Source organism: Clupea harengus, chromosome 19 (assembly GCF_900700415.2).
Source record: "Clupea harengus chromosome 19, Ch_v2.0.2, whole genome shotgun sequence".
Lineage (NCBI taxonomy): Eukaryota > Metazoa > Chordata > Actinopteri > Clupeiformes > Clupeidae > Clupea > Clupea harengus.
The window spans coordinates 16,836,723-16,861,853 of NC_045170.1; the positions used below are offsets into that span (position 1 = coordinate 16,836,723).

General features: G+C 47.9%; 1 protein-coding gene across 1 annotated transcript in view; it reads right to left on the reverse strand.

The window, feature by feature from the left end:
* The window catches only part of gabbr2 (gamma-aminobutyric acid (GABA) B receptor, 2), a 185,382-nt gene that overhangs the window by 17,955 nt on the left and 142,296 nt on the right, over positions 1–25,131 (reverse strand). Inside the window, exon 13 of the mRNA XM_012829526.3 lies at positions 23,792–23,914. Within this exon, the coding sequence (XP_012684980.1) occupies positions 23,792–23,914 (123 nt within the window). The remainder of the gene's footprint in view (positions 1–23,791; positions 23,915–25,131) is intronic.

Below are 25,131 nucleotides of genomic sequence, written 5' to 3' on the forward strand. Positions count from 1 at the left end.
ACACACACACACACACACACACACACACACACACACACACACACACACAAACACACACACTTCAGCTAGCTACGTCCACAGTGGGTATGTAAAGGCATATTATATTGACACATTTTAGTGGTATAAACACAATATGTACTCAATCAAATGTGCAGTTTGTCAATAACAGAGGCACTTATACCCACTTGCATGTTACATGATATACACTAACAAACAGCTATAAAGAGCCTTGCATTTACTCAAATCAGAACAGGGTGAGAAAACTGCAACACTCTGATGCACACGTAAACAGAAGCGTAAATTCTTTCAACGAAACACACCTGCCAGAGACCCGAGACACAAGGATGCACACACACACACACACACACACACACACACACACACACACACACACACACACACACACACACTAAACATGTTTTTCTTTCTAGGGACCTTGCGATCAAGATTTGTGACCCCATGGGCTGTCTCATGCATCTTCGTTCAGCCAAGGACAGAGAGAGAGAGAGAGAGAGAGAGAGAGAGAGAGAGAGAGAGAGAGAGAGAGAGGTAGAGGGAGAGGGAGAGATAGAGGGAGAGACAGAGGGAGAGAGAGAGAGAGAGAAAGAGAGAGGGAGAGAGAGGGAGAGGGAGAGGGAGAGAGAGAAAGAGAGAGGGAGAGGGAGAGAGAGAAAGAGAGAGGGAGAGAGAGGGAGAGGGAGAGAGAGAAAGAGAGAGGGAGAGACCCTGCATGGAATGACCCATCAGCCATGACAGGTCATTAGGTCCTCCTCCCCTCCCTGTCATGGTGTATTCAGAGGACCCTCTCTCCATAGGGTGAGTGATGGGCCGCCTGCCGCCCTCCATCATAGATGGCCATCCGGCTCTGATGATTAGGGCGGCCCCTCTGTCCCGCGCTCAGCAATAAGACACTGACAGCACATTTATATGTTTATATGAGGTGTGTGTGTGTGTGTGTTTATGAGAGAAAGCAAGGAGGTAATTGTATGAAGTGTATGTGTTGCTGTGTGTGTGTGTGTGTGTGTGTATTGTGTTTAAGTATGAGAAAGGTAACAATGTGTTGCTCACCTTGGCTAAACTGCATCACACACATGCCTCCTCCCAAGACTCCCCTCTCTGCCCATAACGCCACTTGTGATGCTCCACATGTCGGCCCCCTGAACTGGTCCCTCTCCCGTACCCCTGTGACCCTCGCTGGCACTGAGCAGACCTCTGGCTTTGCACATCATACATTCCTCTTGCATGCTTCCAACACCCGCACCCCTATGCCCCCCCCCCCCCCCCCCCCCCCCCCCCCCCCATCCATCCACCTGCCCACCCCCCCCACCCCCCACCCCAATCCCCCCGCGCTCCTTCAGTCGATAAGGGGACACCGCTCTTGCGCCTGTGTGATGAGCAATTATCCCCGGTACTGACTGCGCAGCCGCCCCACTGGCCCCAACTCCCCAGGGGGACATCTGAGACTCTAGTGAGACAAGATCCCCACACACCCACACACACACACACACACACACACACACACACACACACCTACATTTACACAGGATCGTATCTCATTCCGGAAATTATCCAGCCGTGTTAACAGCAATTACACCAAATTATTTTTGTTGTCTTCATTATTAGGTACCGGAGCAACAGGAAACTGTGATATGGTTTCAATGTTGTTAACAGGCTCGAAGGTGTGCCTTGTGCCAGTTGTCGTGTCGACACAGTCATTCAAATGTGTGACTCTGATCACTTGCGAGGGAGGAAAGACAAATTATTGTGGCCAGATTGGAAAAAAAGACAGGAATGGAAAAGCGATGTGTGTGTCGCGGGAGAATGTTCCTTTGGCCCTGCTCTCATAGTTTTGTGAATTCTTGGCACAGTTTATGAAGTTTGTATGTTCTAACTTGAAATGAAAATGGAATGAGGAGGACAGAGATAAGAGCCACAGTACTTCCAGCAGAGGGAAAGCTAAACCAGCTTTTTATCTCCCGTTCCACCCTCTCTCTCTCACACACACACACACATACTCTCTCCCTCCCTCTCTCTCTCTTTCACACACACATACACTCTCTCTCTCACACACATACAGTACATCCATTCTCTCTATATATCCCTTTCTCTATCTCTCTCTCTCTCTCTCGCTCTCTCTCTCTCTCTCTAGCACACACAAACTCATACAGTCTCTTTCTCCCTCCCTCTCTTCACATCTCTTCTTCTCTGTCACTTCTAGCTAGGAGTAGCAGTAATTGAGTCCTTGGGGGCCTGGTTGTGCCTGTGTAATCGGCTATGTTATGCATAGATATGGAACGCCTAGGAGTGTTTCTTATTATTTTGATGCAATGTTCAACAGCACTCAGACAGGGTAAGACAAACCTAATGGGGAAACCCAGCAGGCCACGATGAGAGGCCATTTTGACTGAAAGGGGAGGGTGTGTGTGAGTGTGAGTGTGAGTGTGAGTGTATGTGTGTGTGTGTGTGTGTGTGTGTGTGTGTGAGTGTGTGTGTTTTTGTTTGTTTGTTTTGTCCTATCACCTCTATTTCAAGTTTTAATTGCACTCTCATTTGATGGCCTTTAAAAACGTGTCCGTTTGTGTGAGATGGAAGCACTACACACCCGCGTGTGCAGCAGGCGTTCACCATCTCCATGCTTAATGATATGTGATCGATGGCGGAGCAATTTTCATGCGGCATGAGAATGGGCCTTGCCTGGTGAACCTGAAGTGAACCAGTAACCACTGTTCTTTCCCTTCAAGGCAAATAACCCTGAGTCCATTCTTAGCGACTACTCTGCAACACAGTCCCAAACACAAAACACAACAAATGCAGTCTCCATTAGACAGACACTGTTAAGTCACTCTCTTTGTGTTTACCTGGTGTTTATGGACTCGGTGCTCTTGTACTATGGTGTGGGTGTAGTCGGGATTGGGCTACACAGTAGCCATTTTAGGAGTCTATGATCCACGTGATGGTACAATGAAGGGGGTTTGAATGGCTCTCCGTCCCTCTACTTTTCCTCTCACTCTTTTTCACCCTCTCCCTCACCCTTTCATTCTCTGTCCCCATGGCGACCCCTGTGGGCTACATCTCGATCAGAAATGCACTAGGCTGCTGCCTCCCAGAGCTCTCCCACGTGTGTCCAACATAGTAGAAACACTCAACAACATGGGCCACACACACAAACAGACACACATACACAGACACAGACACAGGCACGCACACACACACACACACACACACACACACACACACACACACACACATACGCACCTACGAAAGTGATGCTCCATAAAGAACAATGTGGAAGATACTGGAGACCCATAGAGTTTAATGTAAGCTTTGAGGCCAGTTTGAAAATTGAAACTGCGTTAATAAAATCTCTGCTAACTTTGTCGTTTGTCAGGCATCCGTAGCATGAAATGACACTTATGTTCCATCGTTCGAAAGTCGTTTGAACAGGAAGTGATTTGCAGTGCAGAGAAGGAACAGATCACCAGCAGTATTTATGCCCCTGGGACTCTGTTCCCCCATGACCTTGTGGATTGCCAGCATCCCTGCTACCAGTTGTGGTATGATAGCACACACAGCGCTAGCCTACTGACTGAAACAGTGGCACGTCTTCACAAGGATGCTGTCCCTCTGCCCGCCGTCCACACAGACAAGAGGACTGTGCAGACACGCTCTGGCTGGCTCTGGAGAGCAAGCATATGTTGACTTATGCAAGGAAGCCATGTCGCCAGGCCTGGAAAACAATGGATACGACACTGGAGGTATAGAGGGAGAGGCAGAGTGTCAAAAACAAACCTTCACACGTCTCACCTCCCTGCCAGGGAATGTTACTGTCAAGGAAAAGTTTCTGCTGTGCATTGTGTTTCTGCCATCTCCCTCCCTTCCCTCTCTCTCTCTACATCTCTCTCTCTTTCTCTCTCTCTCTCTCTGGTCTCTTGTAGTGTATGCTGTATGCTTCTCTATTACAAGCACCATTTGTCTATCTAGTAAATTGGATTGCCATGACGCATGGCGGCTGTGTATTCTTTTTGTCGAGGTGGCTGAGCTGGGCTGAGCTGAGCTGTGCTTCGGCTCTAGGGGAGAGGAGAAAGAGAGAGAGATAAGGAGAAACGAGGGGCCTGCGTTTGGCTCTGACTGCAAAGCGTTTGGAAAGCATTTCAAGACGTGAGGCATAAGCTTACCCCCCATTCTTCTTCCTGATGTCCATACATCTCCCTATCTCTCTGTATCCCTCCCTCCTCCCTCTCTCTTTCTTTCCATTCCTCTCTAATTCTCATCCCCACCCCACCCCACCACACCACCCCCACGTCCCACCTCCTTCTGGTCTACTTTATGGGAGGGAGAGTGGAAAATGCTAACCATGCCAACAATCTGTCCATTTAAGCGAGAAAGAGCAGGGGGAAGTGAGATGCATCGTGGGATAGATGTCTCTTTTAGCCCTGATGCTCCACGGGAGACAACGCCGCCGCGTGGAATAACAGGCTCCGGTGACAGCGTCACAAAACATCCTAACGGCAAAGCTCGACACGTTGAAATGACACGGCGGCTGTTAGCGGCGCGTAGGTGACAGGAAAGATGCTCAGCTGTGAGGTTAATTGGCGGTAGCATTTCCTTGCCCCCTGGCTCCAAACGCTCTCTGATCGCTGAGCACCAGTTTGGTTTCGCTTTTAGTGGCACAGAAACTGGCAGCGAGCGAGGCTGACAAATTCCTGCCTGACAATGACTTAATGATTAATGATATGGCAACTCCGTTCAGCCGTTGCCATGGCTACAAACGAGCTGCTCAGGCTTGTGAGCTCAGCGCAGAATGGCGACGTGCTCCTGCTCGGCTTGATAACAAACCGAAGAGGCCCCCCTGTCCCTAACTCCGCTACCCGGCGATAAACCAGCAGCGCAGCTGAAGAGACGGAATAATCCTCCCCGTCAGGCGTCCACCCGTTCTCTCACACGTGTATGTTGCAAGTGTAACTCCGTGACTCCTTATTCTTCCTCTCCCTCTCCCTCTCCCTCACACACTCTATCTCTCGCTCTCTCTTTCACTGGCTCTCACTGTCTCATCACACACTCCCTCCCTCCCTCCCTCTCTTCCCCCACTCATTTCCCTCACATTCCATTTGCGTCTAATGTAATCACAGCTGTACAAAAGGTTGACGACAACCATTAAGCCGGCGCTCGGGGGCACGATTGCCGCCCAGTGGCCCAGCAGCAGTGCAGGGACTTGGCAGGGGGCACAAAGCTGAGAGAGAGAGAGAGGGAGAGAGAGAGAGAGAGAGAGAGAGAGAGGAGGCTTCTGGTGTTGGATGGAGAGATGGAGGGTGATGTGGGCAGCGAGGGTCGTCCTGCTGTTGCTGCTGCTGTGTCCTCGGCTAGTTCAGAATGGGCAGCCAGCAGACGGGGGGGAATAGGGGAAGGGAGAGAGGGGTGGGGGTGGGAGAGGGAAGAGAGGAGAGTGAGGCTGTGTGGGTGGTTCACAGGGATCCTTGCGGCAGGCTGGCCAGCTAGCTGCCTTGCTGTCAGATGGTCTGAGCCGGTTTGTTATCAGGCCTCAGCTGCTCCGGCTGGATATAAAGTGGATCAGCGGGGAGAGTGGGTCTGGTGCTGTGTGTCTGTATGTGAGCATGTGTGCGTGTGTGTGTGTGTGTGTGTGTGTGTGTGTGAGTCAGAGTGTGTGTGAGCCAGGGGGTTTAGGGGGGGTCATCCTCTCACTGGGCGCACACCCAAAACTAGAGGGGGCCACAACAAGAACAGTGTTTGTTTCGGGCCCCAGGCAGAGTGCTGACCGAAATCTAAGGACAGCCTGGAGCAAGGCACACACACCACTCCACGGGACAGATGCTGCACCGAACATGTGATAACCAGCATACAGCCTGGCTAACACTCCAACAATGCTAACTCTACGCGAAAAACAGACACATCCAAAATAATAACTTCCTCAACTGACTGCCTGACTGACTGAGAAGTGGGAATATCAGATGGACTGTCAGTATGTCTTCTCTCTGCATTCTTTGACAGTTTGACGCCACAACCTACCGTCCTCGGTTGCAGTCAAACATCGACGCTGTCTGGTTGTGTATTATCGATCCACTAATGTAGCTCCACAAACCGAGAGGCCAGAGCAATACGCTCAGCTAACACACCCGACCGATGGCACGTTCGGCCCCGAGACACAAGCACTTAAGAGAATAATAAATAGATCCTTCAGGTAGAATCGTTCTGGTTTTTTTTCTGTTGTTTTCTTTTTTTTTTCAAGGATGCTTTGGCATATCGACCCCTGGTGCCAGCAGTTCGTTTCCACCCGCCGTCTCTCATAGGGTGCCGCCTCAAACAATCTGAAATGATTTGGCATATCAGCACATGGAGTGGTACAGATCAAATGCTATATATATATAGTATATATATATATATATATATATACATATAAAAAGTAAACATTATGGGAAACCACTGGAAGGGTATGGAGAGATGATGTTGACTATTTTAAGACGTTGCAGCCGACCTGCGAGAAGACAAAGCACTGAACGCCCCCTCCCTCACATTATCTGCTATTTCTGGTGCTTGTCTCTCCACCACTGCTGCTCTGGGTTTTGCATGTCGAAGTTGTTAGCCAGCTTTGTATGCAGAAATGAGCCTGTGCCAGCGCTCTCTCTTTCTTTCTCTCTCTCTCTCACACACAGACACACACACACACACACACTTGGGAGGAGAATTTATACCAGCACTGACACACGCACACACACACATAAATACACACACTTATGGGATGTTAGCTTATACCAGCAATGACATGCATGCGTGTGTGCACACACATACTTCTGGGTTGTGAGATTATGCAAGAGCCGACACACACACACACACACACACACACACACACACACACACACACACACACACACAGCTGCAGAGAGTGAAGGGGGCACGTGAGTCTTGAGAAGCGTGGGTGTGTGTTCCTTTACGAGGAGTTAATTATTCAGCCCACACTCTCACACTCACGCTCACACTCACCCCAAAAAGCCTGACACAGCCCCACATCACCCCCCGCCACTTACACAGCCAACACCAGACGAACATGAGTCGCTCAGCCCAACACCATCATTATTGCCATCGCCCTAAATTACACACCGTAAATGTTTCTGTTTAGGTGTCCCTTTATGGGCAGAGCATGAAGGGGCTGAGTTAGGGGTCCTTGGGGGAATGGCCAAGATAATGGACCCAGCGCTGGCATTGCGTTATCACTGCATATTTAAATGACCTACCCAGAAAAAGAGCTAGTGTGCCCAATGTCTTGTTAATGTAACACTAAATCATACATGAGCGACCAGAAATGAGGATGCAATACAATCTCCAGACGCACACAGTCTCTATCCAGTCCATTTTAGTGTGCCTGCTATTAATCTCCACTGAAAGCATGAGATAACAAATATGTATATATTTTAAATAAATCAAACATCTGGGAAAAGTCCAAAGAAAGGACTCACCAGTGTGGAGGCAGTGTTTATTTTGACAGCCATTTTAAATGTATCCATAGTCTTAGACTATTAGATGATAATGCAAAAACATTTTTGTCACATTTAGTTATTTAAAACACTTTTAATTTAGGTCTGTTTTTGTCAACACAAATTTTAGTTTTAGTCTCAATGAATACTCACTATTTTTAGTCTACTTTAAGTCATAGGCCTATTTTGATACAATATTAAATACAGTACATGGAAACAATGCATTACATCAAGCTAGCTAACTAGATTGGTTAGGATATCTAGCCTAATGTTAGCTAACAAGAACTTCTACTAAGGTTTGTTATTTGGCTTATCAAACACAGGTGGACATTGGGATGCACAACTAATTGAGATAACATTAGTTAGATGCTGGCTGGCTACAGCAGTTGTAGTTAGTTGTAACATACATATCTAGCACAATTAACTTAGTTAGCTAGCTAGCTAGTGTTATTCACGTTACAGTTATCTAACTTACTGCAGCATCTCTGAGTGGTGTGCTTCAGATGTTCTTGGTTTATGATGTTCTTCCCTTTTTTCTTCTTCTCACATTTTCTTGCTCATATCCTTTCTTCATTCTCTTGTTCGTTTGCTCTATAAATAAAATGACTACACAATCCTTTTTCAATCCAAATCTTCAGTAGGTTGTGAATCTCGGTGGTGGCATAACCTAGCTTGTTTAGCAGCCACTGACTACACTCAGCAGCCTAATCATGGTTAGTGAAGGGAGGGTATGAACAGGGAACTAATAGCACGCAGGCTATCATATGCACACCGGAGAGCACAATTTAGAGGAAAATACAGGCTTATTTATTTAAGGTTTAGCCTTGTTAATGAATGTTACTTTGAAGTCTGTCTTTACTTGAAGTTTTTGTCTCGCTCTGGTCTCGTCAACTAAAATAAAACACGTCTTTGTTTTTCAAAGATTCATATAGCCTATGTCTCGCCATCGGCACGTTTTAGTCGTGGGAACAAGTTTCGTTCGACGAAGACTTTTTAATCCACATTTTCGTTGACAAAATGAACATAGCGTGGAAAGCAATGGGGACAGGCAGACACCGGGGGGAGTGGAATGGAGCGGCGCTTGCAGGGGTAAATTAATTACAGCAGTCTGACACAGGGCTGAGTCCTCTGGTCCAGGTGGGGATGGTGATGGTGGAGCTGGAGGTGGTGGGGTGATGCAGTGATTACATAACCTAGACAGGAAGATCAGCTGTTCGGGCTCCACCACCCTAGAGTACAGAGAGGATTGGGGTGGGGTAGAAGTGAGTGTATGTGTGTGTGTGTGTGTGTGTGTGTGTTTGTATGTGTGTGTGTCAGCTGGGGGGTGGGGGGGTGTTAGGGGAGTAGAGCATAATGGGTAACCTTCTCTCTCTCTTTCTCTCTCTCGGTTTCTATCTCTCTCTCTCTGTTTCTCTCTCTCACTCTCTCTCTCTCGCACACACACACACACACACACACACACACACACACACACACACACTGAACTGCCCTGATAATTAGTTTTGGAGAGGAAGAAAGGCAGGGGCAGCAGTGGAAAGGAGTGGAGAGGAGAGGAAAGAGGTAAGGCAGGGCGAAGTGGAAAAGAGAGATCAAGATAGCGGAGAAGGCAAGAGAAAGAAGAGGAGGTGTGGGAAAGTGAGAGAATGAATGAATACAAGAAGAGAGGAATGTAATGAATGGGAATGTGTGTGAAGACAGGATTGGGACGGGGAGAGAGGACTCTGGTTAAGGTGGTCGGGGTGAAAGCAGTCAAGACCAAAGACCAAAACGCCAAACGGAGTGAACAGGAAATACTGGAACACAGACTCACACAACAACGCCCTAACAGACTCTGCAGGATGGATGGAGCGACATCCGTCACAATTTGGCCTTGACCTTTCCCCGTCACGAGCGCCTGGCCCCCTCCACGTCCTCCTCCCTCCCAATTCACTTTTCCCTCCCAATCTGTTGTGGCAAAGCCCACGTGGCCCATTGCCATCCACAAACAAACAAACTGATTCATAGTGTCCTATCAGCCAACTGGCCCAACCAGCCAAGCACCCTACCCGTGCCACCAGACTGTGCCACCTCTACCTACTTGCAGCTCTGCCCCTCACCAGCAGATGGTGCCACTGGGTGAAGGGGTAGCAAGAGTCAACTGACAACTGTGCCAGCCTTCCAGATATGCTCAGTTGGAGAAGCCCAGGACAGAAAAAGGTCATGAGATACCACCAGGGTGTATGCATACACACAGACTAGCTTTAGCTAATGACCACTCGATTTAGGTCAAAATGCCTGCCAGATTGCTACAATTACACAGTTGCATCCATTAACTGTTACAACATCACCATTACCACCCACAATTACACCACAACATTATGACAAGCTCCACTACTGTTGGCTAAGGCTCTGATTTGGGTTGATTACAGCAGCAGCGGTAGCTAACACTACTGTAGCTAGCATTTCCCCTTCATGCCACGAGTCATGATGATATGATGCCAGAATAAAAGCACTCAGGCTTCAGACTGGACGGTGGTAGAATATCATATCATATCAGGCAGTCAGTTGAGGGGCCCTGCATAGGGGACGCCTTCAGAGGGGACTTTGATGTCTTTGATGTCCCGACCCTGGCAGTAGAAAAGAGCCCAGTCTCTGTAGGTCACTGGGTTGACGGGTGGAGATGGGTTGAATGTGTGTGTGTGTGTGTGTGTGTGTGTGTGTGTGTGTGTGTGTGTGTGTGTGTGTGTGTGTGTGTGTGTGTGTGTGTGTGTGTCTGTAAAGCGACTTCGGGTATTTAGAGAAGCGCTATATAAGATTGAATTGATTGATTGATTGATTGAGTGTGTGTGTGTGTGTGTGTGTGTGTGTGTGTGTCTGTGTGTGTGTGTGTGTGTGTGTGTGTGTGCACTGACCTCCCTCGAGCTCAGCACCATGGTTTCACTGCAATGCACTTTACACCAGCAGCCCTGGTGCTCTGACACTCTGCTAATACACACACAGTCACACACACGCTAGTCGGTCACACACACATACTAGTCGGTCACACACACACACACACACACACACACACACACACACACACACACACACACACACACACATCACATCCCAGGAGGGCTTATTAGAGAATGTGAATCCACACTCCTTCCATTCACCATGAACAAAATACCCAGATAGAGTGCCGATGATCGCTCACAAACACTCTCTCCCTCTCTTTTTCTTTGTCTCTCACCCTCTCTTCCTCCCTCTCTCTCCCTCTCTTTTTCTTTGTCTCTCGCCCTCTCTTCCTCCCTCTCTCTCCCTCTCTTCTCCCTTCCCCTCTCCCTGATGAAGGCCTGTGTTTCAGGGCTTTATGGTGATGACTAATGAATGAGCATCTGGGAGAGCACACTGGTTCCTTTCTGCCTCGCTGCTCTCCAACACACATTACATCAGAGCAAACAAAAAACATATATGCACAGTCACGCACCCCTCCCCCTCTCTCTTTTTCTCTTTCTCTCTTCCTCGCCACTCTCCCCTCCACACATACATACACACACCCTTGGCCAGGTGGAGGGAAGGGAAGGGAAGGGAAGGCCAGGTGGGGTGGAATAAGGAGGGGGTTTGGAGGTTGTTCGAGAGGGAGGAGCATGATTGGCTGGACCAGCCCTGTTGGTTGGGTAGTGCGGCTTGCCATGCAGGTTAATTACTGTACAGATGGCTGACAGGGGGGGGGTGGTGTGTGTGTGTGTGGTGCGGGGGGGGGGGGGGGGGGATAACAACACTGACTCGACACAGCAGACATCTAGGGAGAGGCAACCCTTGTTTCTCTTTCTTTCTTTTCTCTCTCTCTTTCGGTATTTGTCTTTCTTTTTTGGTGTCTCTTACTACATCCCATGGTCTGAGAACATGTCTTTCTCTTGCATTCCCACACAGGTCAGACCCTCTATTGTACACTGTCTTTTTGTTCCATCGTTCTCTCTTCCGCTGTTGCCCTCTTGCATTTCATTCCGACTGGTATTCTCCATTCCTGAACGCCACTTTAACTCAGAGAAAAAACAATATCCTAGAGGAGCGACATTCAATTTGACATTGTTATCAATATGACGATATGTTCAGACTCAAGTAAAGTTGGTGTGCATCATGTACAATATGTTTATGCTTATCATGTCGGATTCGTGTGTTCTGACAACACAGTGGTCTTGCTTCATTTGCGTTAGCTGCTAAGCTGCGTCACACCCCTATCCCACCATGCCAGCTCTCCCTTTTACACAGACATTGTTCTGGCTCTGCGACTACCTACACTGCTGGCTTAAAGGCGGGACAACAATGACATCCCTTTCCGTGTTCCTAACTTTTATACAGAATGGGAAGGCGGAATAAAGGGGCAACATTCATGCCTCATGAACAGGCTGTATAAAAGGGACTCTCTATCTCTCCCTCTGTTGCATTGGGGCTTCTCAAACATCATGCTCTCTCTCTCTCTCTCTCTCTCTCAATCACACACACACACACACACACACCACACACACACACACACACACACACACACACATCTCCCTACTCTTTTCTTCAAAACATACCTCATGTTTTCTGCTCTCTCTCTCTTTCTCTCTTTTAATCTCCCTCCCTCCTCCCTCCCTCTCACATGCTCACTTACTTCACACCTCCATGCACACTAACCACCCCCCCCCCACCACCACCACCACCACCAACACCCCTCCACCCTCCTGCACGCCACCTCCGTTTAAGCCTCCACACACAGCTCAGCACACCTGCAGCGGAAGCCTGGCCTCCACGGGGATCCTTAGCTACAGATATGACACGCAGCGCACTTGATTTAACAGCTTTTCCCTTCCCAAACAGAGAGAGAGAGAAAGGGATGGGATAGGGGGGGGGGCAGAACACACAGAAATACACACACACACACACATTCACGTATTCACGACACAAAAAAATCCCTGCTCCATGATAATAGAAGAGTTCAGGTACAAGGAGGGTATGTGTGCGAGGATCACTTTGCCAAACGTCTGCTGTGGAGCCCCTAGGTGCTTGCATGCATGCAGTGTGATGAGATTCAGGAGGGGAAGAGTGCACGTATGGAGGCTGGGGGGGGGATGGAGGTCTCGTGCACGGCTGCATCCCTAAGTGGCTGGTGTAGGGTTTTAAGCAGCGCCATATGGTTCCCGTCTCGACCTCGCCGCATGACTTTCCTGTGACGCGCTAGTGCACGCATCGATCCCAAGGCGTTCATTCATCCCTTATCCCGCCGCTTTCCGGAAGCAAAGCGAAGGCCACCACCCGCAGAACGCACTACCGGAGAGAGAGAGAGAGAGGGAGAGAGAGAGAGAGAGAGAGAGAGAGAGAGAGGGATGGAGCCAGAAAGAAGCAGAGTGGCGTGGCACTTAAAATAGAGGATGAAATGGAGACGGAATATTACATCCCCAGTCTGATGAATTATTGATGGTTGATATACATTAAGATCTCACGATTGCGCTCAATTGTGAAGCAAATGGTCAGTCTCATCAGTTCGCGATAAACTGTCTGTAACTGACTGCCGATGCCAGTTGGAGTACTACGTTTCAGGCATTTCTTCATACCTGCTTATTGCAAATGAAACGGGGCGAAATGGCTTCAGAAGAGAGCTAATACATCAGGCTAATACATCAGGCCTAATTGGAGACGCGTGTCGGACGAGTGCAAGAGGCACGACTCTTTTCTACAGCGTTGCTGATCGAAGCAGGTGGAGTCTGTAGAGGTCAGCGTCGTATTTCCACACAAAACAAGCGCCTTAGCTGGGACAGTCACACAGTGACAGCCAAAGTTAATCAAAGCTTTAAAGCGGGTTGGGGGGGGGGGGGTGGCACCAGGGCTTACATCGCTCGCAAATCACGATGTCGCCTAACCCCCACCTCCCCCTTCCACACACACACACACAGACACACACACACACACGAACACATGTACACACACACACACACAACCACCCTCACTACTTCCCTCCTCATCTATTCCTCCCAATTCATCAAGCAGACAGGGCAAGGCGCATCAATCACGCCACAGAAAAACACCACTGCTTTTATTTATAACGTCGTGATGAATGAGTGGGAAAATAACCCTGTCAATTCCCACTGTTACTGCTCCAATGGGAAGAACTCTGTCACAGTCAAGAGGGGTGGACTTCGACCCTGTTGACGGGGGCTGAAATAGAAATCGCTGATGCCAGCGGTGCACCTAGCTTGGTTAGTCTTGCAGGTGAGTTTGCGTGGCGTCAGCCTTGTCGCCACGGTGATGAGCGTTGCGTGGCAGGGCGACAGCAAAACCCCAAGGTGGCGATCAGTGTTTGCCCCTAGCAAACCATCATAACGTTAAGGAACCGTGACGTGGCTACAGTGACAACTCCCCCTCCACCCCCCTACCCCCTACCTTGCTTTAGCGGTTATGAGACCAGCAAAGGCGGACCTGTCCCTCGACAGTGTCAGATCCGCCTCTCTCGCCCCCACTGTCTTTCCAGGGATCTTAACGCGCAGTGACACTTGCTCTGGCTCCCGGACCCTCACTGGAGGAGGCTGGCACTGGGACACTCAGGCCCCTGGGACATTTCTATTCGCTGCCTGCCTGCCTGCCTGCCTGCCTGCCTGCCTGCCTGCCTGCCTGCCTGCCTGGCTCCACTGAGGCCGTGCTGGCTACTGTGGAACACCAGGACCATCCCATGTCTCAATTTCTGACGTCAGTGGGCCACACAATAGAGATTGTGTGTGTGTGTGTGTGTGTGTGTGTGTGTGTGTGTGTGTGTGGTGTGTGTGTGTGTGTGTGTGTGTGTGTGTGTGTGTGTGTGTGTGTGTGTGTGTGTGTGTGTGTGTGTGTGTGTGTTTGTGCATTGGGATTTTGGATGAGACCACAGCATGATTTCGCAATAAAACTGGATCAGTCGGAATCTGCGTGCAGTTAAATCACCCAATAAAAACCCTTCCACTGAGTCCCAGATGTGGCTCCTCTCATGCTCCCACTCTCACTGCTGCTCTAATCAAATGTGCATCTACATTATATGAGAGAGGCAGTACAACTTTATACTAAGTATTCCTATTACACTGCATGTGACAAAAGTATTTCACAATAGTACACACTTGTTATGTGAGTACACATTAACTCTTAAGTTCTGGAATGTAGCAGTTAAGGTTTGGAATTTAGCACATGCTTTTATCCAAAGCGACTTACATAGGCATCCTACAGAGGATGGATTTTACACACGGGTTGACCCCTTAGAGGGCAGCAATGCTAAACACTGTGCCACCAACAAGTAACCCTAACCCTAAAATTAATCCTAACATTAACCACAACCACAACCCCTTATGCAAGAGGCACATTGTCCCTCTCAGGTAAGTATTACATACATAGGATCTATGGACACTTATAGGAACTGGGGCCAAAAGCTGTTATCCATGTTAAAGCAAATCTATAGTGGCTGTGGCTGTGGAGAACATCTAACAAGGACTAAGCAATTAGCTAAGCAAAAACTTCCGTCTTATTTATAGGATGTTTTTTTGTTGTTGTTGTTGGCTTCCATTTTGGCTGTGGTGTATTTCTTATTTTCTTTTTTTGCTGAGCTGTCGGAAGAAACATAATAGAGGTGTCTGGACCATGACTAAATGGTTCTCAGTTCTGGAGAGCAAAAAGCGCCCCTAATCACCGTCTCTATACATCAGTAATATGGGGTGAACAGTAAAGTTCCTTTCATCTGGTAAATAGGAGGAGAACAATCATCTCCACACACACACACACACACACACACACACATATATATATATACTGTATATACAAACACACATGCCCACACATACATTTACAAACACATTGTTCAGAGTCTATAGCCGCCTGCGTGGCTTGGTGTGTTGACGTCCGGACAATGCTAAGTGCTAACTGCAGGAACCCTTGACACCACTTTTCATTTGGAACGCCACTAATTGGTTAATTGCATCCCCCTCGCGCTCAATCAGTGGTCGCCTAGCAACTGCGGGCACTGGCTGAGCTAGTCCTCCAGACCCGAGAAAAAAAATCAGGACAGAACGTGGGACAAGGAGAAAGACTAAGAGAGAGACAGACACAAAAAGGGAGAAGAAAGGAGTGAGAGACAAAGACGCGAGCGAGAGGAGAGACATTGAAGGAGATAGTTGCTAAGGTACGGCGTAATAACTAACCATTGTAACTCGGTTAGCTCCACGTCTGGGCTATCACTGGGAAGGCTTAGGGCATGTTGCTGGTTATGGCTTAATTATAGTGTATTTTCATACACATCCAGACAGCCTGGGTAAATAGCTTGTTTATGGTTTCATTCCCTGTGGTTAAATATGTATGGATTTCACTATTAAACCTATCAATTACACTTTTAAGATGGAAACAGCGAGTGTGTGTTTGAGTGTATGTATGTGTGTGTGTGTCTGTCTGTACATCACAGGGGAGGTATTAGATACAGGCGTGGTGTCCTTCACCTGTCATTGAGGACATGCAGGGGGAGATTTAGAGGCTCAAGCGGTAAGGTCGATGTGTGTGTGTGTGTGTGTGTGTGTGTGTGTGTGTGTGTGTCTCTCTCTCTCTCTCTGTGTGTGTGTGTGTGTCTGTGTGTGTTTGTGTGAGTATCTGATAGGCTTTGTCTGTGTGTCTGTCTGTGTCCTTGGGTGTGTGATAGTATGTTTGTGTTAAAGCATTGTGTGTGTGTGTGCGTATGAGAGATAGATATAGGGAAGGTGTTAGGATATCTGAGTCCTTGTCTAGTGTGTGTGTGTGTGTGTGTGAGAGAGAGAGAGATACAGAAAAGGGGTGTCTGTGTGTGTGTGGACTGCCTTCCCCGTCCTCTGTCAAACAGGGCTATCATGGGTGACAGTCAAAGGGCCGCCTACACAATCTTACACACCCATCTTCCAGCAGTTCCAAAGCACGCAGACACACTCGCGCACACACATACACATACACAACCCTGTTTGTGCTTTAGTCTGTTTTAGTATCTGACCTGCTACCTGGGTAACAGGAGAGAACAAACCACGAACATCAATAAGGTTAACCGAGAACATACTGCTCACACTGCTCCAGCTGCGGCCCCTTATCGCCCATCTCCAGCCACCAATGTGTGGCGCTGGCTCCCTTGTTCGCACAAATTACTTCCACCATAAAAATTGGCCCATCTTAGAAAGAGGGCATTTGCACATCAAAGGCCCACGGTGAGTCACGACTCCTCTCCTCTCCTCTCTTGTCCTCTCTTGTTCTCTCTCTCCCTCTCCTCCTCCTCCTCCTCCTCCTCCTCTGGAGCGGAGAGGAGTCGGAGTGGAGTTGATGCTTACCTGCCCACCTGCAGACGCTGTCAGCATGCCAGCACTGCTGCGATGCGGAGACAGGCAGACAGTTACAGCTACGCTCCCTCACTCAGAAGTGGAGGCTCAAGCAGAAACAGGCTTTAACGCATGAGAAGGATGGGGAGACTGGTTGGCGGTGGGGGGGGGGGTTAGAGAGAGAGGTGTGTGTGTCTGTGTGTCTGTGTGTCTGTGTGTGCGTGTGTGTGGAGGGGGCAGGGGGGTTAATGATGCCATTGTATAGATGGGGACGGGGTGGAAGTGTAGTAAGGACCAGATTGTGTAGAGTAGCTGATCGCTCTGTGTGAAGGTATGTGTTTGTGTCTAATGAAGTGTGTCTCTGTGTGTGTGTGTGTTTGTGTCTCTGCCTGTCTGTGTGTTTGCGTGTATGCCGCAGGTATGTGCGTGTTCTGAGGAGGACAATATACACGCGTGTGTGTGTGTGTGTGTGTGTGTGTGTGTGTGTCTGTGTGTGTGTGTGTGTGTGTGTGTGTGTGTGTGTCTGTGTGTGTGTGTGTGTGTGTGTGTGTGTCTGCATGTGTCACTGTGCTCAAGTGCCACTGCCAAACCTCGTCCTCTATTTTTGTCCCCTGGATCAACAGTGCAGTTGCTGGTTTATGGGTGTCAGAAACCATGGCCGTTGCTATGGCAATACCACACTGCAATATTCTGTGCAGGCTGTCTTTTACTGCAGCCGCTCATAGAGAGAAAGAGAGAAAAGAAAAGATGGAAGAAGGAGGGGAGGCAGGGAGGTAGAAAGGAAAGAGAAGGAAGGAGAGAGGGAGAGAGAAAGAGAGAGAGAGATAATGTGTGCAGGTGTGAGAGAGAGAGAGGGAAACAGGGAGGGTGGGAGAAGGAAGATATTGTGTGTGTCAGAGGAAAAGAGAGGGAGGGAGTGAGAAAGAGAGAGGAAGAGAGAGAGAGCTAGGGAGAGAAGGAGGGAGGGAGTGAGAAAGAGAGAGGAAGAGAGGATGCAGCAGGAGATCCACCAGAATACTAATCAGCCTGTCCAGCATTTGTCCTTCATTACACCACAGAGAGAGAGAGAGAGAGAGAGAGAGAGAGAGGGAGAGAAAACGATAGAGAGAGAGAACAGAGAGTGAGGCTGCAATGCCATGCCACCTCCTATGTGAGGCTGAGTGGCTGTCTCCACCACAGTATACATACACACACACACACACACACACACACACACACACACACACACTAGCGCAGTGTGGTGAGGGGACTCTCTGTCTTTCTTATGACATCTCTGTCTCTCTCTCTCTGTGTCTCTCTCTATCTATCTCCCAGAGATACAACAGAATCAATCTCTACCATGCACACAACACAAACATGCACACACGCAGATATGGTCAATATAATGTGCATACCCTACACTGTATCGGTTATACCTTTTCCCACACACACACACACATATAGTATGCAAGGATAGATAGATAGATAGATAGAGATACCATTATTATTATTATTATTATTATTATTATTATTATTATTATTATAGACCTACGTATTTGTCCAGGAACATTGTTAAAGAGAATAATCTGATGTAGTTCTTTTAATTGTAATTGGCAATGCAAGTTTCATTGCATTACTCAGCATGGTTGCATGGTGCGTGCACGGGGAAAATGAGCATTAGCCATCAAACTGCATTGGTAATGGAGAAGATATTTATAAAATCACATTTTAGATAACAGATAACACAACACCAGCCATTGTGCAGTAAACAGCGGAGAAGATACTTGATTATTGCAGTGTGAAGATTGATTTTTAAACTGGAAGAATAATACTGAGTCTAAACAGTTGTCATTTGTCATCAGATTTCAAATCTGACTAAATTAATTAGTTAATTAATCTGATTTGAATTTGAAATATAATGATATAATGACATATAATGCTGTGGTAGTACAGAGAGTTGTCCATTGTATTCTAGCAGTTTTTTTATTGGGATGAACAACTTCGTTTTAATCATTAGAAAATCATTGCTTTTTCTAAGCCTACTAACAAATGTTCTCTGCAGCTAGAGTGGTCTTTGTTTCTCTCTTAGAGCGCACACAAATTGAGTGCTTATTGTAAACTAATGAAGAGGGTTACCTCGCATCTTACTACCACTGCACCCCAACTACCTATGTAATGCCTCTTTGTTTGTATATATATGTGTGTGTGTGTGTGTATAGGTATATAAGTATATTTCCTGATTGCTACATTTTTGTTTTCTTTTTCTGTTGGTCAGCGGTTCCATGATTCCATTTATTGTGCCGCAAGTTATCCAGTGAGTTACAGATGCAACATGCATAATTTGACTTTAGCAGTGTGTGTGTGGTTTAGTGGTTACAAATGTTGTGTGTGTGTGTGTGTGTGTGTGTGTGTGTGTTAGTGCAGAACAAGCGTCGTGGAGTCCCCTCTGAGATTAGATTTCAGAGATTAGAGATTACCATTGATTAGATTAGTGTGTGAGTTTGTCTTCATAGTTTTGGCAGGGTACCCTCAATATAACAAGCCTCTGAGCTTGCTTCTCGTAAAAAAAAAAAGGGGATTTATTTTTAATGGCAGTGCGTTCAGTAAAGCCTAACCCTCATGCCAAATCAATTTTGCTTATGCAAATGCTATTAGAACAATACTTCTCTCTGGATTTTCTGGGCGCCCTGTCGAATCTGGAGCACCAGTTGCATAAATACACCACTCTAAACTCACTGAACTCCTTTCATGACCTCTCTCTGCCAAAGAGAAAAAATCTTTCACTTCATACTCAATACCTGACACTCTGATACTTTATGTATAAATATATGTAACTATACATACATCTATATATGCTTTAAACATCTCCACTTGGCTCACTCACCTTCAGAAGCACCTCGCTTGCATCGGCAGACCTCTATCACCTCTTAGACCCGTAGTAGGTCTGTGTACAAGTCACTTCCAGGATGTTCCTCCATTTTTATATTTATTACTAGATATATATAACTGTAATAAATGACCTTTAAGCTGTTTAACGTGTAACTTAACTTAATGGTATATGGAAGCAGAGGAGGTGGGTGATGAGACACAACTGGCACCAATGACATTGTTCCTCAGTGGCGTCATAGGTTGTGTCTTTGCTCTAACTGTGTGATTATTGTGTGCTGTTGTGTTGTTGTTGAGTTTGTCTACGGTTTGACATTGCTTATTGGGGAAACCCCCACAAGGCAGCATTTCACCGTAGCCTGTCTGCATATGACAGCAGAAACATGAAAAGGAAAAATTGGAGAGAGAGTAAGAAAGAGAGAGGGCGGGAGAGAGAGGAAGGGAGAGAGTATGTGTGCGTATGTTGTGTGTATGTTGTGTGTGTGTGTGTGTGTGTGTGTGTGTGTGTGTGTGTGTGTGTGTGTGTGTGTGTGTGTGTGTGTGTGTGTGTGTGTGGTGGGGTGGGGGGTGTTTGTCAGTTGAGAAGTGTTGATATTTTTAGAGGATTGTCAGTTCTTTAAAGCAGCGTGATTTCCTTTTTCTTTCTGTCTTTTTCTATCTCTCTTTCTCTCTTCACTCATTCCTCCTCTTCTCTGTTCTCTGACTCTGTTTGCGTCTGTCTCTCCTGCAGGTCCTCCAAAAAACAACAAGTCTCTTCTGACAGGGAACATCACGCATCAGCATGCACACCCAGCAGTCACACAGACTCACAGGCTTTTCTCTCACACTCAGACAGACAGACAGACAGACAGACAGACAGACACACACACACACACACACACACACACACACGCACACACACAATCACACACACTGAGATTGATTCCAGCTATTTTACAAAGTCATAAAACACGAACGAAGAGGACTCCTGCTAGGACGTAACAGCGCACCAATAAGGAAAAAACAAAATCTGCATCAAGCACTAGGAAGCACATCAGTAAAGCACAGTTAGGCATTCATTCTTTCAGCCTCCATCTTGAGATACTCCTAACAGATCCAGATCCACTGCGTGTGTGTGTGTGTGTGTGTGTCTGTGTGTGTGTGTGTGTGTGTGTGTGTGTGTGTGTGTGTGTGTGTGCGTGTGTGTGTGTGTCCAAAGCCCTGGAGTGATACAGGAGTTAATAGCCCTTCTCCTTGCACCAATCAATCTGCTGCTAATCTCTCACTGTGTGCATCCAGTTGTGGGTGTGGTGTGAGGGTGTGTGTGTGTATGTGTGTGTGTGTGTGTGTGTGTGTGTGTGTGTGTGTGTGTGTGTGTGTGTGTGTGTGTGTGTGTGTGTGTGTGTGTCTGAAAGAGAGAGAGAGAGAGAGAGACAGAAAGAGACAGAGAAAGGGAGGAAGGAGAGAGAAAATGAGAGCAATCACTCCTCGAGTCATCAGATTTCACACGGCTGGTGACGTCAAAAGCCCCCTCGCTCAGTTGCGCCATGTTGTCCCATGGCCCCTGAGGCTGCTAAGAAAGGCTGAGGCCCAGAGGACAGGCAGGCAGGCAGGCAGGCAGGCCTCCAGCACAAGCCCAGGAGGAGAGCTCCAGCTGGGGCTACACATCCTCGGGCTCAGCCTAGGCATGCCGAGAGAACCAGACGGGCACTCCCTGAAGGTGACACTAGCGCTACCGCTCACTCACACACACTTTAGACATAACATTTATACACAACATTATGCACATTTATGTTTCTGCAAACACAAACACATATGTCTGCGCATACAAGCAAAAGGGAAGAGTTGCAAGGTCTGGAGCAGGCTTCACATAGGATGAGCGTTGAGATGGGGAAAGAGAGAGAATGAGAGCGGGAGAGTGAGAGAGAGAGATCGAGACATCGAAAGTCTGAGAGTATGTCAAAGTGAGAGACAGATTGACAAATAGACAGTGGCAAATAAATTGAGAGCAAATGAGGGAACCAAAGAAAATCAACAACAAAGGGAAAGAGAGAGGAAGAGAGAAAAAGAGAGAGAGAGGAAGAGAAGAAGCGAGAAAGAGAGGTAGACAGAAAGAGGGATAGAGAAAAAGAGAGAGAAAGGGAGAAGCTGAGTTACACCTTAAAGAAAAAGACCTCGGATGTCTGCAGCGCTAACAACTCGAGAATGGTGCGCTGTGTGACCAGAATTCTTTGTACCCACTTTCTCGTGCTCCACAGTAGCAGGGCCGTAACCGAGCTGGACTCGTAAAGCTTAACAGCTCTGGACGGCTCACCCTGAGAGGGGATCGTTTTGGGGGGTGAGGGGGTGGGACACGCTTCAGGGCCAGTGCACTGCTTTGCATTTCATGCCGACTCCCACTTTCATGAAAGTCACAGAGAAGTCAAAGCCATAGAGTAGCCATAGACAGCCTTCTTCCCTCGAGGAGAGGGTGCAGGGGGAGGCTAGTCTGGAGGGGAAAGATATACTTCTCAGTGGTTCAAGAGCATCAAAAGAACTTGCTGGGTTTGCCATCCAACGCCACATCTTAACTGGGTCCCCTAGTAACCTCTGAAGATTGATGATGATTGAGCAGTGGGAGGGGGGGGGGTTAGGGGTTTGTGAGTGTAGTTTTGGGTTATTGGGGTTTCCTCTGCTCTTAAAATGAAGTGGGCCAACAGCATTATGTTTTCTCAGGACCTTGCTGGACCTCAAGGATGTGCTGGCCTACATGTGGGTGTCTGGAGCACTAGCGCTGAGCCAGTTAACTCCCAAATACACACTCGCCACCGGCAAACAGGGCGGGAGGGAAGGAGGGTATGTGGTGTGTGGTGTGTGGTGTGTGGTGGTGGTGGTGGGGGCTATCAGAAGCGCTTTCGGCGCTGCACCCAAGGCATCCAGAGTCATTAGCAAGCAACATCAATTAGAGGGGAGCTTCACATTAGTGCTCGCGCTGGGCAGTGGAGGAAAACAAAACCGGGCATCCGCTTTCTCCTTCCTTACTCCTTGGCCAGGATGCACTGTACTGTACCCAAACACGGGTCGCTCAAATTACCCCTCAAAGAGCACAATAAATGAATCAGGCCTTTCACCCCCTCCAAGCTGTTCAGCCAGCTGAGTCTTTACAACACACACACACACACACACACACACACACACACACACACACACGCACACACACTCACCCTTTCATCTTCCTCTCTCTCTCTCACACACACCCTTTTGTGTCTCTCTCTCTCACACACACATACCTACACACCATTTCGACTTTCTCTTTCTCTCTGTCTCTCACACACACACAGACGCACACTCACACACACACACACACACACACACGTACACTTACACACACACACACACACACATGTACACTCATTCACACACACACACACACAGACACACACACACACACACACACACACACACACACACACACACAGAGTTAAACAGCTATACCCCAACACCAGAAAGAGGCCTCACTGGCCACCACCATCACCATGCTTGGCTAATCATGAGCATAAACAAAGCTAATCATTTGTGGCAGCTGCTGGCATGCAGCTTCGGCACGCAGGGACCCGAAATGCCAGGCAGCCACGCAGCAGCCCGGGTCCATCCTCCGCCACCCCCACACACACACACACACACACACACACAACCCCCGCGGCCGCACTGAACAGTCTCACAGACATGCACTTCTCTGCCACCCAGTGCACCCCATGTGTGTACCCTCCACCCACCCCTCTGCCTAGGAGAGTGGCTTCAGCGCAGGCCAAGTTTTTCCTTGTCCAGTGGCCACTGCCAATGCCCCACTTCCGAGCTGGCTCCTCTCCACTTCGGAGACCAGACTGTGGGACAGGGACACAATGTGGGAGTGTATACGTATGTGTGTGTGTCTGTGTGTCTGTGTGAGGTGTGAGGTGTGCATAGAGGAAGTAGGACAGTTTGTGGGTGTCTCATTTTCTTAACCAAAAATAGCAAAAATAACAACAACAACAACCTCATGCTAGTCAAAAATAAATAAATAAATGTGCACCTCAGTCCATGGCCGACATATTGAGGCCCAGCACCAGATCCGCCATCACTGGTGACCTAGCATTAGCATTAGCATGAGCCGGTTAGCAGGCTAGCAGTTAGCTGTTAACCATTAGCCACGTCACCTACCTCCAAGCTGTACTCCTCCACTGTCCTCTTGAGCGGGTCCACGACCTGCCAGCAAATCAGGATGCACAGATCTACCAGCAGCATGCTGCCCACGATAACCATCAGCTTCTGGTCCTTAATGATCTGTGGAGAGAAAGGGAAGTTGGGAGGGAGGGAAGAAAGAGAGAGAGAGAGAGAGAGAAAGACAGGATTAGGAAGAGTTAAATGAGTGAGAGGCAGATCAATAGTGAGATAGTTGGAGGTATGTTTGTGTATGTGTGTGTGTGGGCGGGGGGGGGGGGTGTCAGGTAGGATCAATTGACTCTCTCTACCTAAAACACTTACACACACACACACACACACACACAAACAAAGTAGGGGACACTCACAATGTGAACTTTAGAGGGATGAAAGGAAGATGGGAAAGTCTGATCTCTTCTGATCTTTTATTTCTTTATTTATCTATCTTTCTATCTATCTATATTTCAACAGCATTTGACCCGGGCAGAAGCCAAATCAAAGCAAAGGTCACGCCACAGTCACTTGGGTTCCACTTTAGAGGAATCAGACACCATGAACGCAGCTCAGGCAGACCCCCGAACACCCCCCCGCCCCGCCCCAGGCTGGGGCTCAGAATAGAACAAGCTGTGGTAGGGAAGGGGTGGGGGGGAGGGGGGTTTGCATTGATGGCCCTGGAATTGGCTGGATGAAGGCAGCCTAGCACTTCTCGTGTGTTGGGAAATATTGCAATTAATTCAGGCTTATGGACACAGTACTGACACACACACACACACAAACACACACACACGTGCACGCGCACACTCACACACACACACACACTCACACACACACACCACACACACACACACACACACACACACACACACACACATATGTGCACCCGTACACTCACAGGATTGGGGAAAAAAAACATAAGCAAAAACACTAGGAGAAGTCTGGTCTAACCCTGGCTAACCCTTGATTCACTCGACTGAACCCAGAGTCCCAGCAAATGAACAGAATGAGAACACAGAATTGAGAAGAGATGGTTCGGCTGAACCTCTCCAAGCTGCCAGAATATCAAATCTCTTCTACTGCCAATGAACACTGCAAAATGCCCATACTATGGCAACAAGCCATATATCCAATGACTATCTTTTATCTTTTATCTTTTATCTTTTAAATCCTTTAACACCTAATGAATCTAGTTACGTGTGTGTGTGTGTGTTTGTCTCAGCATTTGTCCACAGTATGTTAGAGGCGGTTTGGAGGGGAGGGGCGATGTTTGACCATGTAAGCATAAGAGTATATGTATATATATATATATATATATATATATATATAGCCATGTCCACATGGGT